The sequence below is a fragment of the Stegostoma tigrinum genome, chromosome 28 (genome assembly GCF_030684315.1).
Source record: "Stegostoma tigrinum isolate sSteTig4 chromosome 28, sSteTig4.hap1, whole genome shotgun sequence".
NCBI lineage: Eukaryota > Metazoa > Chordata > Chondrichthyes > Orectolobiformes > Stegostomatidae > Stegostoma > Stegostoma tigrinum.
In genome coordinates, this window is record NC_081381.1 from 48,041,585 (window position 1) to 48,060,663 (window position 19,079).

General features: G+C 44.7%; 1 protein-coding gene across 2 annotated transcripts in view; it reads right to left on the reverse strand.

The window, feature by feature from the left end:
- zbtb40 (zinc finger and BTB domain containing 40) overlaps window positions 1-19,079 on the reverse strand; it is a 101,868-nt gene that overhangs the window by 70,919 nt on the left and 11,870 nt on the right. For both annotated transcript variants that reach the window (XM_059638112.1, XM_059638111.1), the window contains 2 exons: window positions 8,963-9,102; window positions 6,578-6,770 (listed from right to left, as the gene is read on the reverse strand). In XM_059638112.1, the coding sequence (XP_059494095.1) occupies window positions 6,578-6,770; window positions 8,963-9,102 (333 nt within the window). The remainder of the gene's footprint in view (window positions 1-6,577; window positions 6,771-8,962; window positions 9,103-19,079) is intronic.

Sequence of the window (19,079 nt, forward strand, 5' to 3'; positions counted from 1 at the left end):
GGCATCAGGACTCAGCGGCCTAACATTCATTTTTCAGGTTAGATTCAGTTTCTGGATAGATGGAGATTGGAAGATTCTGGCCCTCGTCTATCTTTCAAAACTCTTGAAGAAGTGATGCTCTGATCACTTCAAACATTTCTTCTACGTTATGCTTTCTAACTTTACAGAAGTCTTTTGAATCGAAACATACAAAATGGGAACAGGTCAAGGCCATTCAACCCTTCAAGTACTGACATTCATTATGATCATGGTTGATCAGCCAACTCAGTACCCTGTTCCTTCTTTAGCTCCGATTCCTTCAGCCCTGAAAACAGTATCTACTTGTTTTGGCCTCACCTGCTTTAAGCAGCAGAAAATTCCAAAGACTCACCACTGTCTGGTAAAGACATTTGTCCTCACCCTAGTTCTAAATAACCTACCCCTAATGTTTTCTCACACTGTGTTTCCCACTCTGGACTCACTAGTCATTGGAAATATTCTTCCTGTATTTGCCCTGTCTCATCCTGTTAAGACTTTCATGTTTCTGTGAGATAGCCCTTAATTCTTCTAAATTTCAATGAATACAATTCTCTTTTCGTATAATCTGTCCTGTCAAACCAGGAATCAGTCTGCTAAATCTTTGTTGCACTCCCTTCGTAGGTAGAACACCCTTCTTCAGATAAAGGAGTCCAAAACTGCATACAACACTTGGTGCAGTCTCAACCAAGGCCCTGCACAATTACAGCAAGACATTTCAGCCCCTGCACACCTGTTCCACCTTGAAGTCCAAAATACGACTTGCTTTCCTCACTGGCTTCTGATCCTGGATGCTTTCTTTGATGTACCCTGGTCTCATTGCACCTTCCCCAATGTATCGCCATTTAGAGAATAATCCATATCCTTACTAAAAAGAATTGCAAGTTTACCCAAGTCCAAGCACCTTGCATCATAATTTACTACTTTTTTTTTTAGTTAACCTGTTCAGATGTGTTACGGCACACTTCTGGAGAATGTGGGGCTTGAACTCGTAGGTTCAGAGGCAGGGACAATAGCACTGTATGAGAAGAGCCCTATAATTTGCACATATAATTGTCAGAAGCTAATGGTGATGATACACAAAAATCAATTCACCTTTCGGTTATACGTTAATAAATCAGTGAATCTTTGAATTTGGCTTTAAAATATTTCTTTTATCTTTCATAGAAGGTTCATAGAATTCCTACAGTGTGGAAGCAGGCCATTTGATCTATCGAATTTACCCTGACCATCTGCAGAGCATCCCACCCTGAACCCAAATCCCTACTCTATCTCTGTAACTCTGCATTTCCAATGGCCAATCTGCAGAGTCTGCACATCTTTGGACTGTGGGAGGAAAGTGGGGCACCCAGAGGAAACCCATGCAGATTCAGGTGAGATATTATTGGGATAACATCCTATTAATTTATAGAAATATAAAAATTAATGTCCTTTATCTGCTTACACATAGGTATGCAGACACTACCTTAAAACTTCCTGCCCAACTAGAAATTAGGTGTAAAACTTTGTAACTCCTTATCTTCCTACACATAGGTATGCAGACACTGCCTTAAGCTTCCTGCCTGAATAGAATTAGAGTTAAACTGTGCAAATCTTTATCTTCTTGCACGGGGGTATGTGGAAAGTGTCTCAAATAAAGTTAAATGAGGAGCATTTATAAAGGTGTGAGACTTCTGAAGAATATAACTTCTGTTTCTGACAAAGTGGTCAGGGCACTGACTTTTGTTCAAGCCAGACACTTTGGCGACTTGAAATTACATTCTGTCACTTCGGCAATTTGAAATCATCTCCTGTCATTAGCAGTCACTTTGTGAAAGATCGATGCTATATCCTGCTCTCTTTATGTTTTCGATGTAGTAATTGTTTTGTATCATGTCATTGTCTGTTGTAGCGATTGTTTCATGCATCATGTCATGGTGAGATGAAAAATTGCTTTATGTATTATGCACTTGGTAAAGTATAAAAAGTGGGGGCTGTCCGTTGCTCGGGGAGAATTGCTTACGAGACTCTGCACTCTGTGTGGGTTGAGTACAGTGCTCCTCCACAACTTGTACTTGCTTTGTAGTAAATTATTTGTGTTTTTCGAAACAGTTCGGTGTCTCGTTATTGCAGCAAGTCCGTGAGGGTCTCTGAAAACGAACTTAACACAGAGACAATGTACAAACTTGAGTCTTACTTCTGTGGTGGGCAAATTATTGGAGAAGATTCTGAGAGACAGCATTTATGATTATTTGGAAAAGCACAGTTTGATTAGAAATAGTCAGCATGGCTTTGAGGGGGGTAGGTCATGCCTCACAAGCCTTATTGAATTCTTTGAGGACGTGACAAAACACATTGATGAAGGTAGAGCAGTGGATGTGGTGTACATGAATTTCAGCAAGACATTTGATAAGGTTCCACATGGTAGACTCATTCAGAAAGTAAGGAGGCATGGGGTTCAGGGAAATTTGGCTGTCTGGATACAAAACTGGTTGTCTAATAGTAAACAGAGGGTGGTAGTAGGGGGAAAGTATTCAGCCTGGAGTTCGGTGACCAGTGGTGTTCCAAAGGGATCTGTTCAGGGACCTCTACTCTTTGTGATCTTTATAAATGACCTGGATGAGGAAGTGGAAGGGTGGGTTACTAAGTTTGCTGATGACATGAAGGCTGGAGGAGTTGTGGACAGCGTGGAGGGCTGTAGTAGGTTGGAATGGGAAGCTGACAGTATGCAGAGCAGGGCAAAGAAATGGCTGATAGAATTCAACCCAGAAAAATGTAAAGTGATTTATGTTGGAAGGCCGAAATGAATGTAGAATACAGGGTTAATGGCAAGATTCTCGGCAGTGTGGAGGAACAGAGGGATCTTGGGGTCCATGTCCACGTCCATAGATCCCTCAAAGTTGCTAGGGTTATAAAGACGGCATACGGTGTGTTAGCTTTCATTGGCAGGGGAATTGAGTTTAAGAGCCGCGAGGTTATGCTGCAGCTCTATAAAACCCTGGTTAGATCACACGTGGAATATTGTGTTCCGTTCTCATCACCTCATTATAGGAAAGATGTGGAAGCTTTAGACAGGGTGCAGAGGAGATTTACCAGGATGCTGCCTGGACTGGAAGGCAGGTCTTATGAGGAAAGGTTGAGGGAGCTCAGCCTTTTTCATTAGAATGAAGGAGGATGAGAGATAACTTGATAGAGTTGTACAAGATGATGAGGCATAGACAGAGTGGATCGCCAGACATTTTCCCAGGATGAAAACGACTATCACGAGGGGGAATAATTTGAAGGTGATTGGAGGAAGGTATAAGGGAGATATCAGAGGTAGGTTGTTCACACAGAGGGTGGTGGATGTGTGGAATGCGTTGCTGACAGTGGTGGTGGAGTCAGATACTTGAGACTTTTAAGCGACTCTTGGATAGGCACATAAAGGACAGTAAAATATAGGATATTGCAGGGTAGATTGATCTTAGTAGGACAATAGATTGGCACAACATTGTGGGCTGAAGGGCTTGTACTATGCTGTACTGTTCTATGTTCCATACAGACAGTCAGCTGAGGTCAGAATTGAAGTCCTTGGAGCTGTGAGACAACAATGCTAAACAGTGAGCCACCATGCTGTGTTTAAAATATTATCTGAAAAGTTGTGCACCAGCCAGCACAAAGCAGGTAATCCGACTGGCATTATCTACAACTTTAAACGTTCAACTGCTGCACCATCATGCACAATGGCCACAGTGTTTCCCATCAAAGAGATGTTCTTCAGGAACGTGGCAAGCTACATTCTGCTGCACCTTTCAATCAACGACCTAGGAAGGATAAGACCAGATGTATGGAACACCACCACCTGCAGTTTTCCATCCAAGCTGCACATCATCCTAATCTGGTACTACACTGGTGTTTCTTCACTTTAGCTGGGTCAAATCCTGTAAGGCTCTTCCTAATACCATGAAGGTTGTGCCTGTTCTGGACAGATAGCACCTGTTCCGAAAGGAAGCTTATCATCACCTTTTCAGGGTAATTAGGGATGGGCAATAAAACCTTGCCGAGCCAACAACGCTCACATCATGTAAATAATTTGAAAATATTGTAGGTTACTATTTTAGCTTACAATTCCTTAATTTCTTAGGGTTAATTCATGCATTTATCTCTTTTAAGTTGCAAGCTTCTCTTCTTGAGAAAGTCTAACTTTAAGCTCAAGCACCCTGTTGTGCATGGGGTTTTTAAGGGGTTCTAAGCACAGCTGTGCTTACTCTTTAATTATCAGAGAACATAGAGGTCCTCTGTCAAAGCAAAATTCTGTTGGTCGTTAACAGTAGAGCCATGCACAATTCTCGCACTATATCCAGTAAAATGTTTACTTTCCTTTTACACTGTCAGGCATCCAATAATATCACTGATACATTGAAGTATCATACATAGAACATAACAGAACAGTACAGGCCCTTCGGCCCTCGATGTTGTGCCGACCTGTCATACCGATCTCAAGCCCATCTAACCTACACTATTCCATGTACGTCCATATGCTTGTCCAATGACGACTTAAATGTACCTAAAGTTGGCGAATCTACGACCGTTGCAGGCAAAGCAATTCCCTTACTACTCTCTGAGTAAAGAAACTACCTCTGACATCTGTCCTATATCTTTCACCCCCCAATTTAAAGCTATGCCCCCTCATGCTCGCCGTCACCATCCTAGGAAAAAGGCTCTCCCTATCCACCCTATCTAACCCTATGATTATTTTATATGCTTCAATTAAGTCACCTCTCAACCTTCTTCTCTCTAATGAAAACAGCCTCAAGTCCCTCAGCCTTTCCTCGTAAGACCTTCCCTCCATACCAGGCAACATCCTAGTAAATCTCCTCTGCACCCTTTCCAAAGCTTCCACATCCTTCTTATAATGCGGTGACCAGAACTATACACAATACTCCAAGTGCGGCCGCACCAGAGTTTTGTACAGCTTCACCATAACCTCTTGGTTCCGGAACTCAATCCCTCTATTAATAAAAGCTAAAACACTGTATGCCTTCTTAACAGCCCTGTCAACCTGGGTGGCAACTTTCAAGGATCTGTGTATCCCATAACTATGTATTTGATCATCACAGGCATCATTTATTTGACAAAAAATCAAACAGATCTAAGTAGCTTCTTTAATCTACTTGATCAACAATGCTTCTCTTTTATCTACTATTGATCCAGAATACTCTGCATAATGTAAGTAATGGAGGCAAAGTCATAGCTCCTAATGTACTCCATCAAAATTTATTATTTCTCTATAAGCAAAGCTGAAATTGTAACTGGATAAGAAACGTGAGGTTTTTTATTTGTACAAGCATTCTTCAGAGGCAGCTCCAGATTAAAAACCAAATATGGTCTTACAAAGAACATTCATAGCCTGAGATGAAAAATATAAGTATTATAAACTTTCTACAAGCCTAGTTAATTGCATACACATCATAGGTGTATTCACTGTTGTACTGAGCATTCATTCATACAACTCAATCAGACCTTGAAGTGTTTATCAATAGCTATTGTTCTGTGTTCACAGGTCGCCAATGGTTCACCTTTTTGGGAGTCTAGAAACAAGTAGATCCCAGCTCCTTACGTTACAAAAGTGTCTGCACTTGCCCAGCTCTCCTGATAAATGTAAAGCATTTGAGTACCCTCTTCATTTTAATTCAGCTAGAAATTCTATTATATTCCTCACATTGATCTTGAAGGCACCAGAAACATACTAGAAGATTCTGACTTGAGTTTTAAATAGCAAATTAACTTACTGAAAATTGGAACAAATTATTAAGACAAGGAAATAAACATGTATTGTTACAAGGGATAATGGGAACTGCAGATGCTGGAGAATCCAAGACAACAAAATGTGAGGCTGGATGAACACAGCAGGCCAAGCAGCATCTCAGGAGCACAAAAGCTGACGTTTCGGGCCTAGATCCTTCATCAGAGAGCTTGAGAGCCATCTCTGATGAAGGGTCTAGGCCCGAAACGTCAGCTTTTGTGCTCCTGAGATGCTGCTTGGCCTGCCGTGTTCATCCAGCCTCACATTTTGTTGTCATGTATTGTTACAAGGCAGGTTAAGCTTACTCAGTTAAAATAAGTTTGTTATCACTGCAGTAATTCAGGATTCAAAAAGACACAAGGGATTATAATCCAAAAGGCCCTTTAGGCCTGACCCATCATCCATATAAGAGCATGGCTGATGTTCCATCTCAACTATACCCACTGTATACAATACCTCAACTCACTTAGGGAGCAAAAACGTATCAATCGCAGCCTGAGTATCCACAGTTATCTATGTGGAGAATTCAAACGTCACAAAACTCTGCGCAAGGAATTTCACATTCTCTTAGAACTAAATTTCAGACCCCTTATACTGGGTTTAAAACCTCATGAGCCAGCTTCTTCAACCATCCTCTTAGAACACTTGAAGAGGTTGATGCTAAGAATTTTGCACATTTCAATCAGACTATTTAAAACTGGTTTAGCACTTTTTGGCAACATACCATTTCAGTACAATATTTTACACTCTGAATTCAGAGTTATCATTGTTCTCATTTGAGATTCTCATGTAACTAACCTGACTTTGCAGCTGTGTCTGGTTCTGCTGCAAGGGTGTTTAGTAAGGACTGTAGCATTGGATAAGCCTCTTTCATTGTTCGAAGAAGGGTTAATGCAGTCTCAGCGCAGAGCTGTCTCTCTTCAATGACTTTGCTCAATAATTTAGCCATAGCGCCTCTCACAGTCTGTTCCTGACAGCACTCCACAATTACCTAAATATCAACATATTAACAGTAACTACATTTTTTTGGAAGTATTAAGAAAATATGCAAATAATACAAGGTCTCAAAACTACACTTCCAGTGTAACATATCTCAAACAATACTTATGCATGAGGAAACACTAACTGCTTAAGCGACTGTTTGGTCATACTTTGAATACAAAGGATATAGAGGCACATCAGTCAATAATGATAGCCAAAGTGGAAAAAAGAAGAAAAGGTTTTGGGTCCTCGATCGAGAGGATGCCTGTGAGGCAGTCTCGTAGAGGTCTTTAAGGGATTGCCAGGGTAGCCGTAGGGAGAGTGATTCCACATACTGGAACTCGGAAACTAACAGCTATAAACATAATGTTGTTATTTTTTAAAATAATCAAACTAAGGACTTAGAAGAAGCTTCTTCACACAGAAATTGCTTGGAATATGGAATTCACTACACATGAACTAGAGGATGGGAAGTATCTGAATGTTTACAGTGAAGCTTGGTAAACATGAAGGAATTAGGAGTAGGAGGGTGTGTTTACAGTGAGATGATTTAGGGTGAAAGAATTGTGCGGCGCACAAACACCAGCACAGATCAAATAGTCAAAAGGTGTGTTTGCATTGTAAACAAAAGCAGTGAATCAAGCTTTCCATTTGCTACATTTGTTTAAAGTATTTGTTTACATTTCTTTAATAGCTTAAACTATTGCATGGCACGGTGGCTCAGTGGATAGTACTGTTGCTTCACAGCACCAGGGCTCCAGGTTCAATTCCAGCCTGAGGTGAATGTATGGAGTCTGTGTTCTCCCTGTGTCTGCTTGCTCCAGTTTCCTTCTACAGTCCGAAGATGTGCAGTTAGGTGTATTAGCCATGCTAAATTGCCTTATAGTGTGCAGAGATGTACAGTCTCAACGGGTGAACCACAGTGAACACAGGGTTACAGGGACAGTGGGGAGGACTGGGTCTGGGGTGGGGTGCTCTTTGGAGGGTCAGTGCAGACTAGATGAGCCAAATGGTTTCTTTTCGCACTGTAGGGATTTTAGATTCTAACTGTGTGATCCTCTCGTCATTTCATATTGTTCCTGCACTTAGTGGTGATTTCTGCATCTTATGCTTATTTTACATTAAACTCACATAGTTTCCTGAAAAATTATGTCTGCCACTGAGTGTGACTACTGAGCATAATGGACACCATGACTATGGCATTATTCAATTTTTAATACATTAGTAATTTCATAACTCTGAGGACTTCATGAGCTGAAACCCATCAAATACATTAACAATTAACAACAGAAAAGCTCCCACATGCACAACATAATTTCAATAACACCTGCAAGAAAATATTAAGTGGATGCAAAAGCAGATGATGGTATATTTATTCTCCGGTGTGTACTACCAGACTAAGGTTTTTGTCTACTCTCAGATCGACTCACAGGGAGCTCTGTCTTTGTCAGTCAACTGGCTTCACTCTGTCACTTTGAAAGCTTCAGAAATTTTAGAAAAAAAGCACGTTTTTGGATACCATGAAAACAGTGAGTGAGATCAAATTGATTTAAGTGTTCTTAGCATTGATAATTTCTTTTAAAAAAATGCACTGAAGCCATGTGAAAGGGGCAATATTAAATTTGTGCAAAGCAATGTTCAAGCCAGAGCTAAAATACAAACTGCAGCTTTTGGTATCTTGTTAAGACCATAGGCTCGCTATGATGATACACTGTTGTTACAAGAAGTGGCTTGAAATGACGGACCCATCTCTCTTGATGGAAGGAAAGATGCCCAGAAACACAAATTTCTGGATGTCTAATAAATTTTGATAGCGTGCATGAAAAAGATCATCTTTTTTAATAGTTGAATAGCAATAAAGTCATGGATGAACATGGATAAAACCATGAAGCGAGAGATAAGGAGAAACACTCTGTCAGAGAAAATAGATGAGGTAGAAATAATCTGATGTTTGGAAGACTCAATGTTGGAGAAATGGGAAGGGCACAAACCAGTGAGATGTGCTTTGGATTGCCCTAGTAAACAGCCAAGTAACCAAGATAAGATGGTCTGGATGGCCTCCTCCTTTACTGTACATTTCTGTATCTTAAACCAAAGAAGAAAGTCACTTCAATCTCTTCTTGGAGTGCTAATGAGGGTAGAACTAGATTTCCACTCCATTTCAATAGAGTGAAAGTAAACATGTTTAAACTGAAAAATGACCTTTTTCTCCTCCTCACTGAAAACCATTTCTTCAGCAGACTCCAGGCAGTCCAATAAAGGGCTCAAATCCGTTACATATTGCAGAACCTCCTCTTTGTGTAAGTAAAGGTTGAGCAGAAAATCTTCTCTATCGATACGACCTAAGTATTAGAAACAACCAATCCATGAGCTCCAAACAAAATGAAGTACAGAAGCCTACCTATGAATAAGCAAGGCTCCAGTAAAAGGTGAAGTCATTCTTTCACACGAATTTGAAAACAATGTTATCAAATGAAAAAGCCTCAACCTGAAACGTTAATGCTTGTTCCTTTTCTCAGATACTGACAAACCCACACAGTATTTCCGGCATTTTCTTATTTCAGATTTTCAGGATCGAGAACAACTTGCCTTTTCTTCATTTGTCTACCTCTAAAGGCTTTAACAACTGACTCTCTGAACCAAGGACATTTTTAGATATGGCCTAAGAATAACAAATTATTTGAAATTTTGCCTACTTTTTAGGTATCCAGCTTACCCTGTACTTCATTTTGGCTTGTCCAAGTGCAGTACAGAGAAAGTACAACCTATATTTTCTTCCATATGGAAAGCCGCATACACAACTCAAGTTCCTGATCGCACTCTTGCCTCAGAATCAGACTGTAGTGGAGTTAAATCTCACTGCAGAAACTGAAAACACAATTACCAGCTGCCATACCCAATACAGTAGAGATTTTAGAAGTGCTGCACTTTCAGAGGCACTGACTTTCAGATGAGACAAACTGAAGCCATAGCAGTATCCTCTCTGGTAAACCTAAAACATCCTATGATACTCTAAATAACAGCAATACTTTTCCCTTAACCAATACCACACAGCTTATCTGGTTATTATCACATTGCTATTTAGTAAACTGAACAATTCACAAAATTGATTGATGTACATGCTACACTACAATAATGAATATACTTTAAAAATTCTTAAGCTTTAAATTACTTTGGGCCGGACTGAAGTTGTAAAATGCACTATGAAAATGTTAGTACCTTTTCATAAACAATCTACCTTTGAGCATTCAGGGAAAAAGAAGGAAAAATTATTGTTATGATGGCAAAGTGAAAGCTTGACCAATTTAAAAATTTGCACCCTTTCTTTCAAACTTCCCCATTCTCTTACCCCTTTCCGCTTTTAAGTTGACATCCTTCAGAGATCTCTGCCCTGCTCCAATTCTGGCCTCCAGCACACTGCTGATGGTAATCACTCTGTCTTTGGTGTAATACCTTCAATGCCAAGGTGCTAAGCTTTGGAATTCCAACCTAAAATCTCCTTGCCTCCTTATTCTCTTTCCTTTTAAAATGCTCCTCAGAAACAACTTCAAGCGTTTGGTCACTTGTCTGAAATCTTATGCAGTTCAATTTCCAATTACACAAATGACAATCCTACGAAGTACTTGAGACTTTTCAATCATGTAAATAGACCTACATAAATATAATCGATTGTTTGTTAGAAGAGCATGACTATTACCATATCAGATAAATCAACTTATGTAATAAGATATATAGTTTGACAAATGAAGAGTTGGAGGCAACCCTCACACAGAAGCACCTCAATATTATTACAATCATGTTGCTCTTCCTCAAGGATTTCCCTTTCTGGTTGATGCTCTGCAACTACAAAGTGGAAAAATAAACCTTTAAGAACTTTCATCTCACTGGGGAAGCTTCAGGATAAGCCATATCAAAACAACCTGCTCTGAAATTTCTGCTCACATTTTGGCAAATGCACCCAGCCGCTGGGGCAAACTGCAATATTCAAATGAAATCAACATTCTAAATGATACATTTACAACATACTGTTAAAGAGGTCAATGAATCTTCTCTCTCAATTTTAACAGATCTTTTTAGAAAATTCCAGGATCTAGATGCGCATTTTTGCAAAAAGACACTTCTTTCTTGGGCACCATTCTGTTTGTCAAGCTTTGTTGAAATGTGTCTATTACATTCTGTGATGTACTGTTTACAGACAGAGATTGGCAAAGAGAAGCAACAACTTTATGACGGCTACTGTCAGTGGCAGAGAAAACAAATGGATTCTTAGATCTACTCATTTTTATTTTGTCAATTTATACAGGCAAATTAAAAATGCAATGACGATTAATACTTGCAGTTTTCTAATTAATAAACAATATATTGTCATCCACCTATAATTACAAATCATCTTTGTTGCTGTCTGTTAGTCTGCAAATAATATATTCCAAAAGATAATTTTAGTAAAACTCGGTACCCAGGACCATAGGAGGCTGGTCAGTTTTTTGCAAAGATACAGATTCAAATCCTTAAGTCTTTTTTTAAAGAATGTTATGAACAGTGTAAATATGGGGTAATTTGTCAGAGCTATCAAAATGTGAGTGGAACTTTCACAGCAGATTTTGCCTCAGGCCAATTCATTACAGTGACTTAAATAAAGGTCTTTTGTTCACTTTCACAACAGCCATTACAGGTGGGCAAAAATGTTGGCGGAGTCAATAACATCAGCAATCCATGGCTGATTTTTTTTTTGGATAAGTTACAAAGCATTAAACAAGGCAGGGAAAAGCCTCAAGATGTGTATTATTGTAATACAGTTAACTAAAGTGGAAGTATACACTAAGTGCCTTCTTCACTTGTTCAGATATACTTTTATATACTATATGCTATACAAAAAATGAAAACTACATTCCCAATTACAGCATTTAAAAAAAGTTTTCTTCATGGGTTGTGGATGTTGCTGGTTATGCTATTGACTGATCATTGCCCAACCCTAATTGCCCAGAAGGCAGTTTATAGTCAATCACATTGTACATGTAGGACAGACCAGGTAAGAAAGACAGTTTCTTTCCCTAAAGGACATTAGCGAATCAGATGGGCTATTCTTACAATCTCCATGAATTTCACAGTCACCATGAAACTCTTAATTCTAGATTTTTAATTAGACCCAAATTCCAGCATCTGCCACGGCCAGATTCGGATCCAGGCTCCTGGATCATCACTAGTGTCCTTGGATTAATAGCCTATTGATAATACTGCTGGGCAATTGTCTCCCAATGTGCGACAGATGAAACAAGAGGTGGGGAGGGTAGAGAAATCTTCCCAATAGGCTTTAATAATCAATTATATGCTCATTGCAAACAGAAAAAAAACCCATCATTTAAGTATTTATCTGCTAATCCACTCCATGAAGGATCTGCTGAGGTTTAAACAGATGAAGACCTCCCCAACATCTCTTTGTATTGTCTACATTATATCTAGTTAATAATCTAGATTTTACTGCTTAAGCAATAACTGAAACAAAGGAAAATATGTACAAATGCAATAATTTACCTTAACTGAAATAACTGGTGTTCTTAAAAAAGTGAACCTGTCAAATAACTGCATTATTGTCAGACAAATTCTGGCTACAAAAATTAAAAATAATAAACAGCAGAAATTATGATAGTTTAGCTTGGCTATTTTTTTTTTATATAACATTAATCGTCGTTGATTTAAAAAAGCAGTTTGCAAATAATCACCCGCAGAAGCGCTCTTGATGCAGCATAGTATGTAAATGAAGAACAGACCTACAGTACCACTTATTGATGGTAGCCTGTAACTACAGCAATATCGAACCTCATCACATAGGGGTTCCTGTGAAAAATTGATTGCACAGGTATGCTTGATGTTGACCTACCTAGAGAAGATGTCCGAAAATCCTGAGAACATGTCGTCTTTTTTTGTTAAGGGCACAAACTTTTTTAAGGTGGAAGAATAGAAATAAAAATAGACTTGAATGACTGACACTTTGGTGCTAAGTAATGGTGAGTAGTACTGTTAAGATACCAACACAGCTTAACAATGCCAATAGGTGAGCAAAAACTAAACAAAACCAAAGTAGCTCAAAAATGGCCAAGACCTGAGTGATGCCACAAGAAAAAAACAAGTATTTTCACATAATCTCCTCAGTCACATGATTCACTGAGTTCTTCATACTGGATCTGTATATAATGCAAACGAGCACAGGAAATATGCCTGCTAAGCAAGATTTTGGCTAAGTGAGAGTTCAGATAAAACAAGTTAAATTTTTTGGCAACCTCATGGCAAGGCTGCTGATGGTATTAACAAATGGTGGCTGGGTGGTGACTGTCTGCAAGCATTTCCTTCAATCACCTCAGCAGAGACAGCTGGCTCAGACAGCAGCTCCATGTTGAACACAGTCAGCAGTTGCACTGGACTGACCTGAGAATGTACCAACACAAAAGTGTGAAGTGATTCATTTTGGAAGGTCGAATTTGAATGCAGAATACAAGGTTAATGGCAGGATTCTTGGCAGTGTGGAGGAACTGAGGGATCTTGCGGTCCATATCCGTAGATCCCTCAAAGCTGCTACCCAAGTTGATAGGGTTGTAAAGAAGGTGTATGGCCTGTTGGCTTTCATTGGCAGGGGAATAAAGTCTAAGAGCCACAAGGTTGTGCTGCAGCTCTATAAAACTCTGGTTCAGTTCCGGTCACCTCATTATAAGAAAGATGTGGAAGCTCTAGACAGGGTGCAGAGGAGATTTAGCAGGATGCTGCCTGGACTGGAGGGCAGGTCTTATGAGGAAAGATTTAGGGAACTAGGGCTTTTTTCACTGAAGCAAAGAAGGATGAGAGGTAAGATAACAAAGTGTGGAGCTGGATGAACACAGCAGACCAAGCGGTAACTTAGGAGCACAAAAGCTGACATTTCGGGCCTAGACCTTTCATCAGAAAAGGGGGAGGGGGAGAGGGAGAGGGTGCAGAAATACATAGGGAGACAGGGGGAGGCGGATCGAAGATGGATGGAGGAGAAAATAAATGGAGAGGAGACAGACAAATTAAAGAGACGGGGATGGAGCCTGTCGAGGTGACTTGATAGAGATGTTCAAGATGATGACAGGCATAGATAGAGTGGATAGCCAGACACTTTTTCTCAGTGAGTTTTGAGAAGATTTGTAGCTCAGGTTGAGGTTCTGGATGTGAGTTTGCTCGCTGAGCTGGAAGGTTAGTTTTCAGATGTTTCGTCACCATTCTAGGTAACATCATCAGTGAGCATCCGACGAAGCGCTGGTGTTATGTCCCGCTTTCTATTTATCTTGGTTAGAAAGCTAGCCACCAGAATACATGAACATCAACTAGCCACAAAACGACATGACCCACTATCACTCGTATCCTTCCATACAGATCAGGAAGGACAACACTTTAATTCGGACAACACATCCATCCTAGGACAAGCCAAACAGAGACACGCACGAGAATTCCTAGAAGCATGGCATTCCAACCAGAACTCCATCAACAAACACATTGATTTGGAGCCAATCTACCATCCCCTGAGAAAAAGGACAGGAAATGACATCACCAACACAGGAAATGACATCACCAACCCAAGGAAACCTAACCAGATAAATAGAAAGCGGGACATAACACCAATGCTTCACTGGAGATGTTACTTAGAATGGTGATGAAACATCTGGGAACAAACCGGCAAGCTCAGTGAACCAGCTTACATCTGGAACAAAATAAAGACCCACTCTCTTGTGGACCGAGAAGAGGAGAGTGTTGTGTTGGAGGTGAAAGGAAGACGTCGAGTTGGCTGTGCACCCTTGCAACCAGTGGATCTTAATGCTGGCTTCGGCCTAATGCTGGTTCAGGGGAGCAGCCAACCTGCAACGATGGCTGTGGCAAGTGCTCGTGCCCCAGGTCAGGGGGTCCGGAACACCATCCGTGTTTCCGTGAAGAAGGTGGATGAAGGTGCACCTGTGGACCGCACCTTCTTCATGAAGAGGGTCCTGTTGGACTGTGGCAGGTTCACTGCTGCGGACATTTACTGCCTGGAGGATTTCCCCGGAGGAGGTTTTTACGATTTAACCCTCAGGAGTGCCAAGCTTTGCGAGCGCTTCCTGGAGGTTTTCAAGGGGAAAGGAGGTGAGGGCCCCCTCTCTGTATTGACCGCTGTCCCGCTGTTTGTGATGCCAGTGCAGAGGAGCCGTTTGGTGACTGTACACATGTACAACCCGCATGTGCCAGCAGTTGATGTCCTGACCTTCCTTGTAAGGTACGTGAAGGTGGAAGGGGACCGAACTGACATCATGGGCCCCTCGGGAATCTGGACCAGTAAGAGGCAGGTGACGCTGAGGATGGGCACGGATGGGAACGTCGTACACCCTCCGTCCAGCTTCGCGATCAGTGGGAACAAGGGCTACCTGACCCACGCAGGGCAACCTAAAGTTTGCCATGCCTGTGGTAGGTCGTCACGTGGCGGCCGACTGCAAAGCCACCATCTGCAGGGAGGAGGGACACCTTTCAAAGGATTGCCCACAATTGAAAAGCTGCAACCTTTGCGGGGAAGCGGTCCACCTCTATAGGGCATGCCGCCGGCGGGGGACCACCTACGCCCAGGTCGCCGGCAGGGGCAATGCGGGGCCAGCACCCCCCTCCCCCCAACCCCGAAGAGAGGAAGGCACCAGGGCCCTGCGAGGACCCCACTAATGTGCAGGAGGGCCAGGTCATGCAGGAGGGCCCAGCCCTGCAGGATGGGCCCGAGGCCAGCACGGCGCCCCGGCAGGCTCCGCTCCCCGTCCCCCCCTCCAAAACCCGACAAACCGGAGTCGATGGAGGCGGCGACAGGCAAGCCGCGACCCAGGGGAGTGGACGACGGTCCGGAAAACGAGGAGGAAGGTGCGTCGGCGGGCCCAGGAACCGCAACCATCAGGCGGGAAGAGGCAGCTACAGGGGGCTATAAGAGCTCCTCTGACGAGGGGGATTCGGAGAGGGCCCGCCTGAAGCAGAAGTTAGATTTCAAGGGAGAAGGAAAGCAGCACCCCGCTTCCAGGTGACGAGAGGCGTCCGGAGGCTCCCTCCGACACCCAGTCATGTGCTGCTGGGGCACTGGAGGGCCGCCCCGGAACTTCCAGGCAGGAAGGAGGAAACAGCGCGTCCCCAGCCTGACCCTCCTGCCTCCGTACCCCCGACAGGGAGATGCCACCCGGAAGGCAGCACGGACGGTTTCCTCAGCCCGGAGAGTGTCCAGCAGTTAGCCCGGGCAATGGGCATGAAGGGACAGATGGAGGGGCTGGACCTTGGACTTGGGGAGGGTACTGCGGTCACTGCCCACAATGGGGGTACGAGTTGCGAGCATTAATGTGCGCAGCGTCAAGTCCACCGCAAGATGCGCATCCACATTGGCCTACCTGACCACCATCAAGGCGGGCCTCCTGTTTCTGCAGGAGTGCGGGATACCGCACCTCGGCAGGTACGGGAAATGATCTGGCGCCTGGACCTGTGGGTCTTCGATCTGGTCGGGGGGGGGGGTAACGACTGTCGCTCCTCAGGCCTGGCGATTCTGCTGCGGGGGCGCAACATCATCTCTCAAGTTCAGGAGGTGGTGGGGGGGGGCGCCTCCTAGTGGCGGACATCACCTACAGGAATGCTCCCCTGAGGCTGATCAATGTGTACGCCCCAGCGGTACGGAGGGAGCAGTTGGCCGTCCTGCAGCGGCTTCCACTCCTGCTGGCTACGCCCAGGCCGGTCATCCTGAGCGGAGACTTCAACTGCATCATCGATGCAGATGGAAGATCCGGCGTGGGGACAGCGGGTGGGGGGAGTCAACTGGACGTCACGTCCAGATTCCCGATGGGCACAGTGAAGGACGCCAAGCTGCTCAACGTCTTCAGCACCCCTGCAGACGGAGCGCAGCCGAGGTACACCTGGTCGCGGCCAGACGGCTCTATTCACTCAAGGATAGACTTCCTGTTTGTGTCACGGGCGTTCTCGGTCAGGTCCACTGGCATCGAGCCGGTGTACTTCTCTGACCACTGCCTCCTGCTGGCCGACTGTCACTTACCGGACGACCGGCTGGCTGGTAAGGGGACGTGGAAGCTCTACACGACTCTGTTGACCCCAGAGAACGTCGAGGAGCTTAACAGGGAGTACGCCGGTTGCAGAACCGTGAAACACTTCTTTGAGTCTCCGGGCGACTGGTGGGAGACGGTGAAGGAGAACATCAAGAGGTTCTTTGTCCTCAAGGGTGTTCGGAAGGCGAGAGAAAGGCGGGGAAAACTGTCACAATTCCAGAAAAGGGTGCAGAACCTGCTCCTTCTGCAGTTGATGGGGGTCGATGTCACGGAGGACCTCCACGAGGCGAGGGGCCAACAAGCCTCGCTCTTCGCTGCGGAAGCCTCCAGGATAATCTTCCAGTCCAGGGTCCGCTCCGTGGAGCAGGACGAGACATGCTCACGTTTCTTCTTTCAGAAGGTGCACAGAGAGCTCTGTGCTTAGCCAGCTGAAGGAGGACGACGGCTCGGTGACGTCGTCTCAGCCCGACATTTTGAGGATCAGCAGATCCTTCTATGCCGGACTGTACGACACGAACCCCACGGACAGCACAGCCTCCGAGTCGTTCCTGTCGTCTATCACGGAGGTCTTAGACGATGGCACGAGGGAGTGGCTGGACCGGCCGCTATCCCTGGACGAGCTGACCAGAGCCCTCAAGTCCTTGGAGAGGACTAGGACTCCCGGGAGCGACGGCTTACCGGTTGAGCTGTATTCCGCTCTGTGGGACCTGGTCGGCCAGGACCTGCTGCAGGTGTACGATAGTGCGCTTCGGGCAGGGGAAATGTGCAAGTCCGTGGGGAAGGGCATCATCCCCCTCATTTACAAGAGGAAGGCGGAGAGGGAAGAAATTAAGAATTGGCGTCCCATTTCACTATTGAACGTGGACTACAAAATCCTGGCCAAGGTCGTAGCCAACCGGCTCAGGTCTGTCCTGGAGTCGGTGATTCACCCTGACCAAACCTGTGCTGTGCCGGGCAGGAAGATCGCTGAGAGCCTCGCGCTCATCAGGGATACGATTGCCTACGTACAGGGCAGGCGGGTGGACACCTGCCTCGTCAGCCTGGACCAGGAGAAGGCCTTCGACAGGGTCTCATGCTTACATGAGGGACGTCCTCTCCAAAGTGGGGTTCGGGGAGGGCATCCGCAATTGGATCCGGCTGCTCTACGCCAACATCGTTAGCGCAGTCTCGATCAACGGGTGGGAATCGGACAGTTTTCCTGTCAGATCTGGAGTCAGGCAGGGCTGCCCGCTCTCTCCTGCCTTGTTCGTGTGCTGTGTGGAGCCCTTCGCCGCATCCATCAGGAAGGACGTGAGCCTGAAGGGCGTGACTATCCCAGGCAGCGGAGGCCTTCAGGTCAAGATCTCCCTGTACATGGACGATGTCACCGTCTTCTGCACCGATCATCGGTCGGTGAGTAAACTGTTGGACATCTGCGGCCAGTTTGAACTGGCCTCGGGTGCTGAAGTCAATAGGGGTAAGAGCGAGGTCATGTTCTTCGGGAACTGGGACGACCGCTCCTTCATCCCCTTCACCGTCAGGACAGACTACCTGAAGGTGCTGGGCGTTTGGTTTGGTGGAGCAGGGGCATGCACTAAGACTTGGGAGGAGCGTATCACCAAATTGAAGCAGAAGCTGGGCAGGTGGACGCTCCGGACCCCCTCCATCGCAGGTAAGAACCTGGTTGTCAGGTGCGAGGGGCTTTCGGTACTGTTCTATATGGCGCAGGCCTGGCCTATTCCCTGGTCCTGCGCCGCTGCGATCACCCGGGCCATCTTCCACTTCATTTGGGGGTCGAGGATGCATCGGGTCTGCAGAGACACCACGTACAAAGACCTGGAAAATGGGGGAAAGGGCGTACCGAACGCCACTCTCGCCCTGACGGCTACCTTTGTGTGCGGCTGCATCAAGCTGCGCGTAGATCCTCAGTATGCAAACACCAAGTGTCACTACTTACTGAGGTTCTGCCTCTCCCCGGTGTTGCGAAGGATGGGCCTGGCCTCGTTGCCGCGGAACGCTCCGAGTAGTTGGACCATCCCGTACCACCTGTCCGTCGTGGAGAAATTTTTGAAAGGAAACACCTTTGACCACAAGGCCATCAGGCAGTGGTCAGCACATAGTATCCTCGAGACCCTTCGGGAAAAGGAGAGGGTGGATCCCGTCGTGTGGTTCCCCACGCAGACTGTCAAAGTCGTTTGGCAGAATGCCTCATCGCCAGAACTTTCAAACAAGCACAAGGACATTGCTTGGCTGGCGGTGAGAGGGGCTCTGCCAGTGAGATCCTT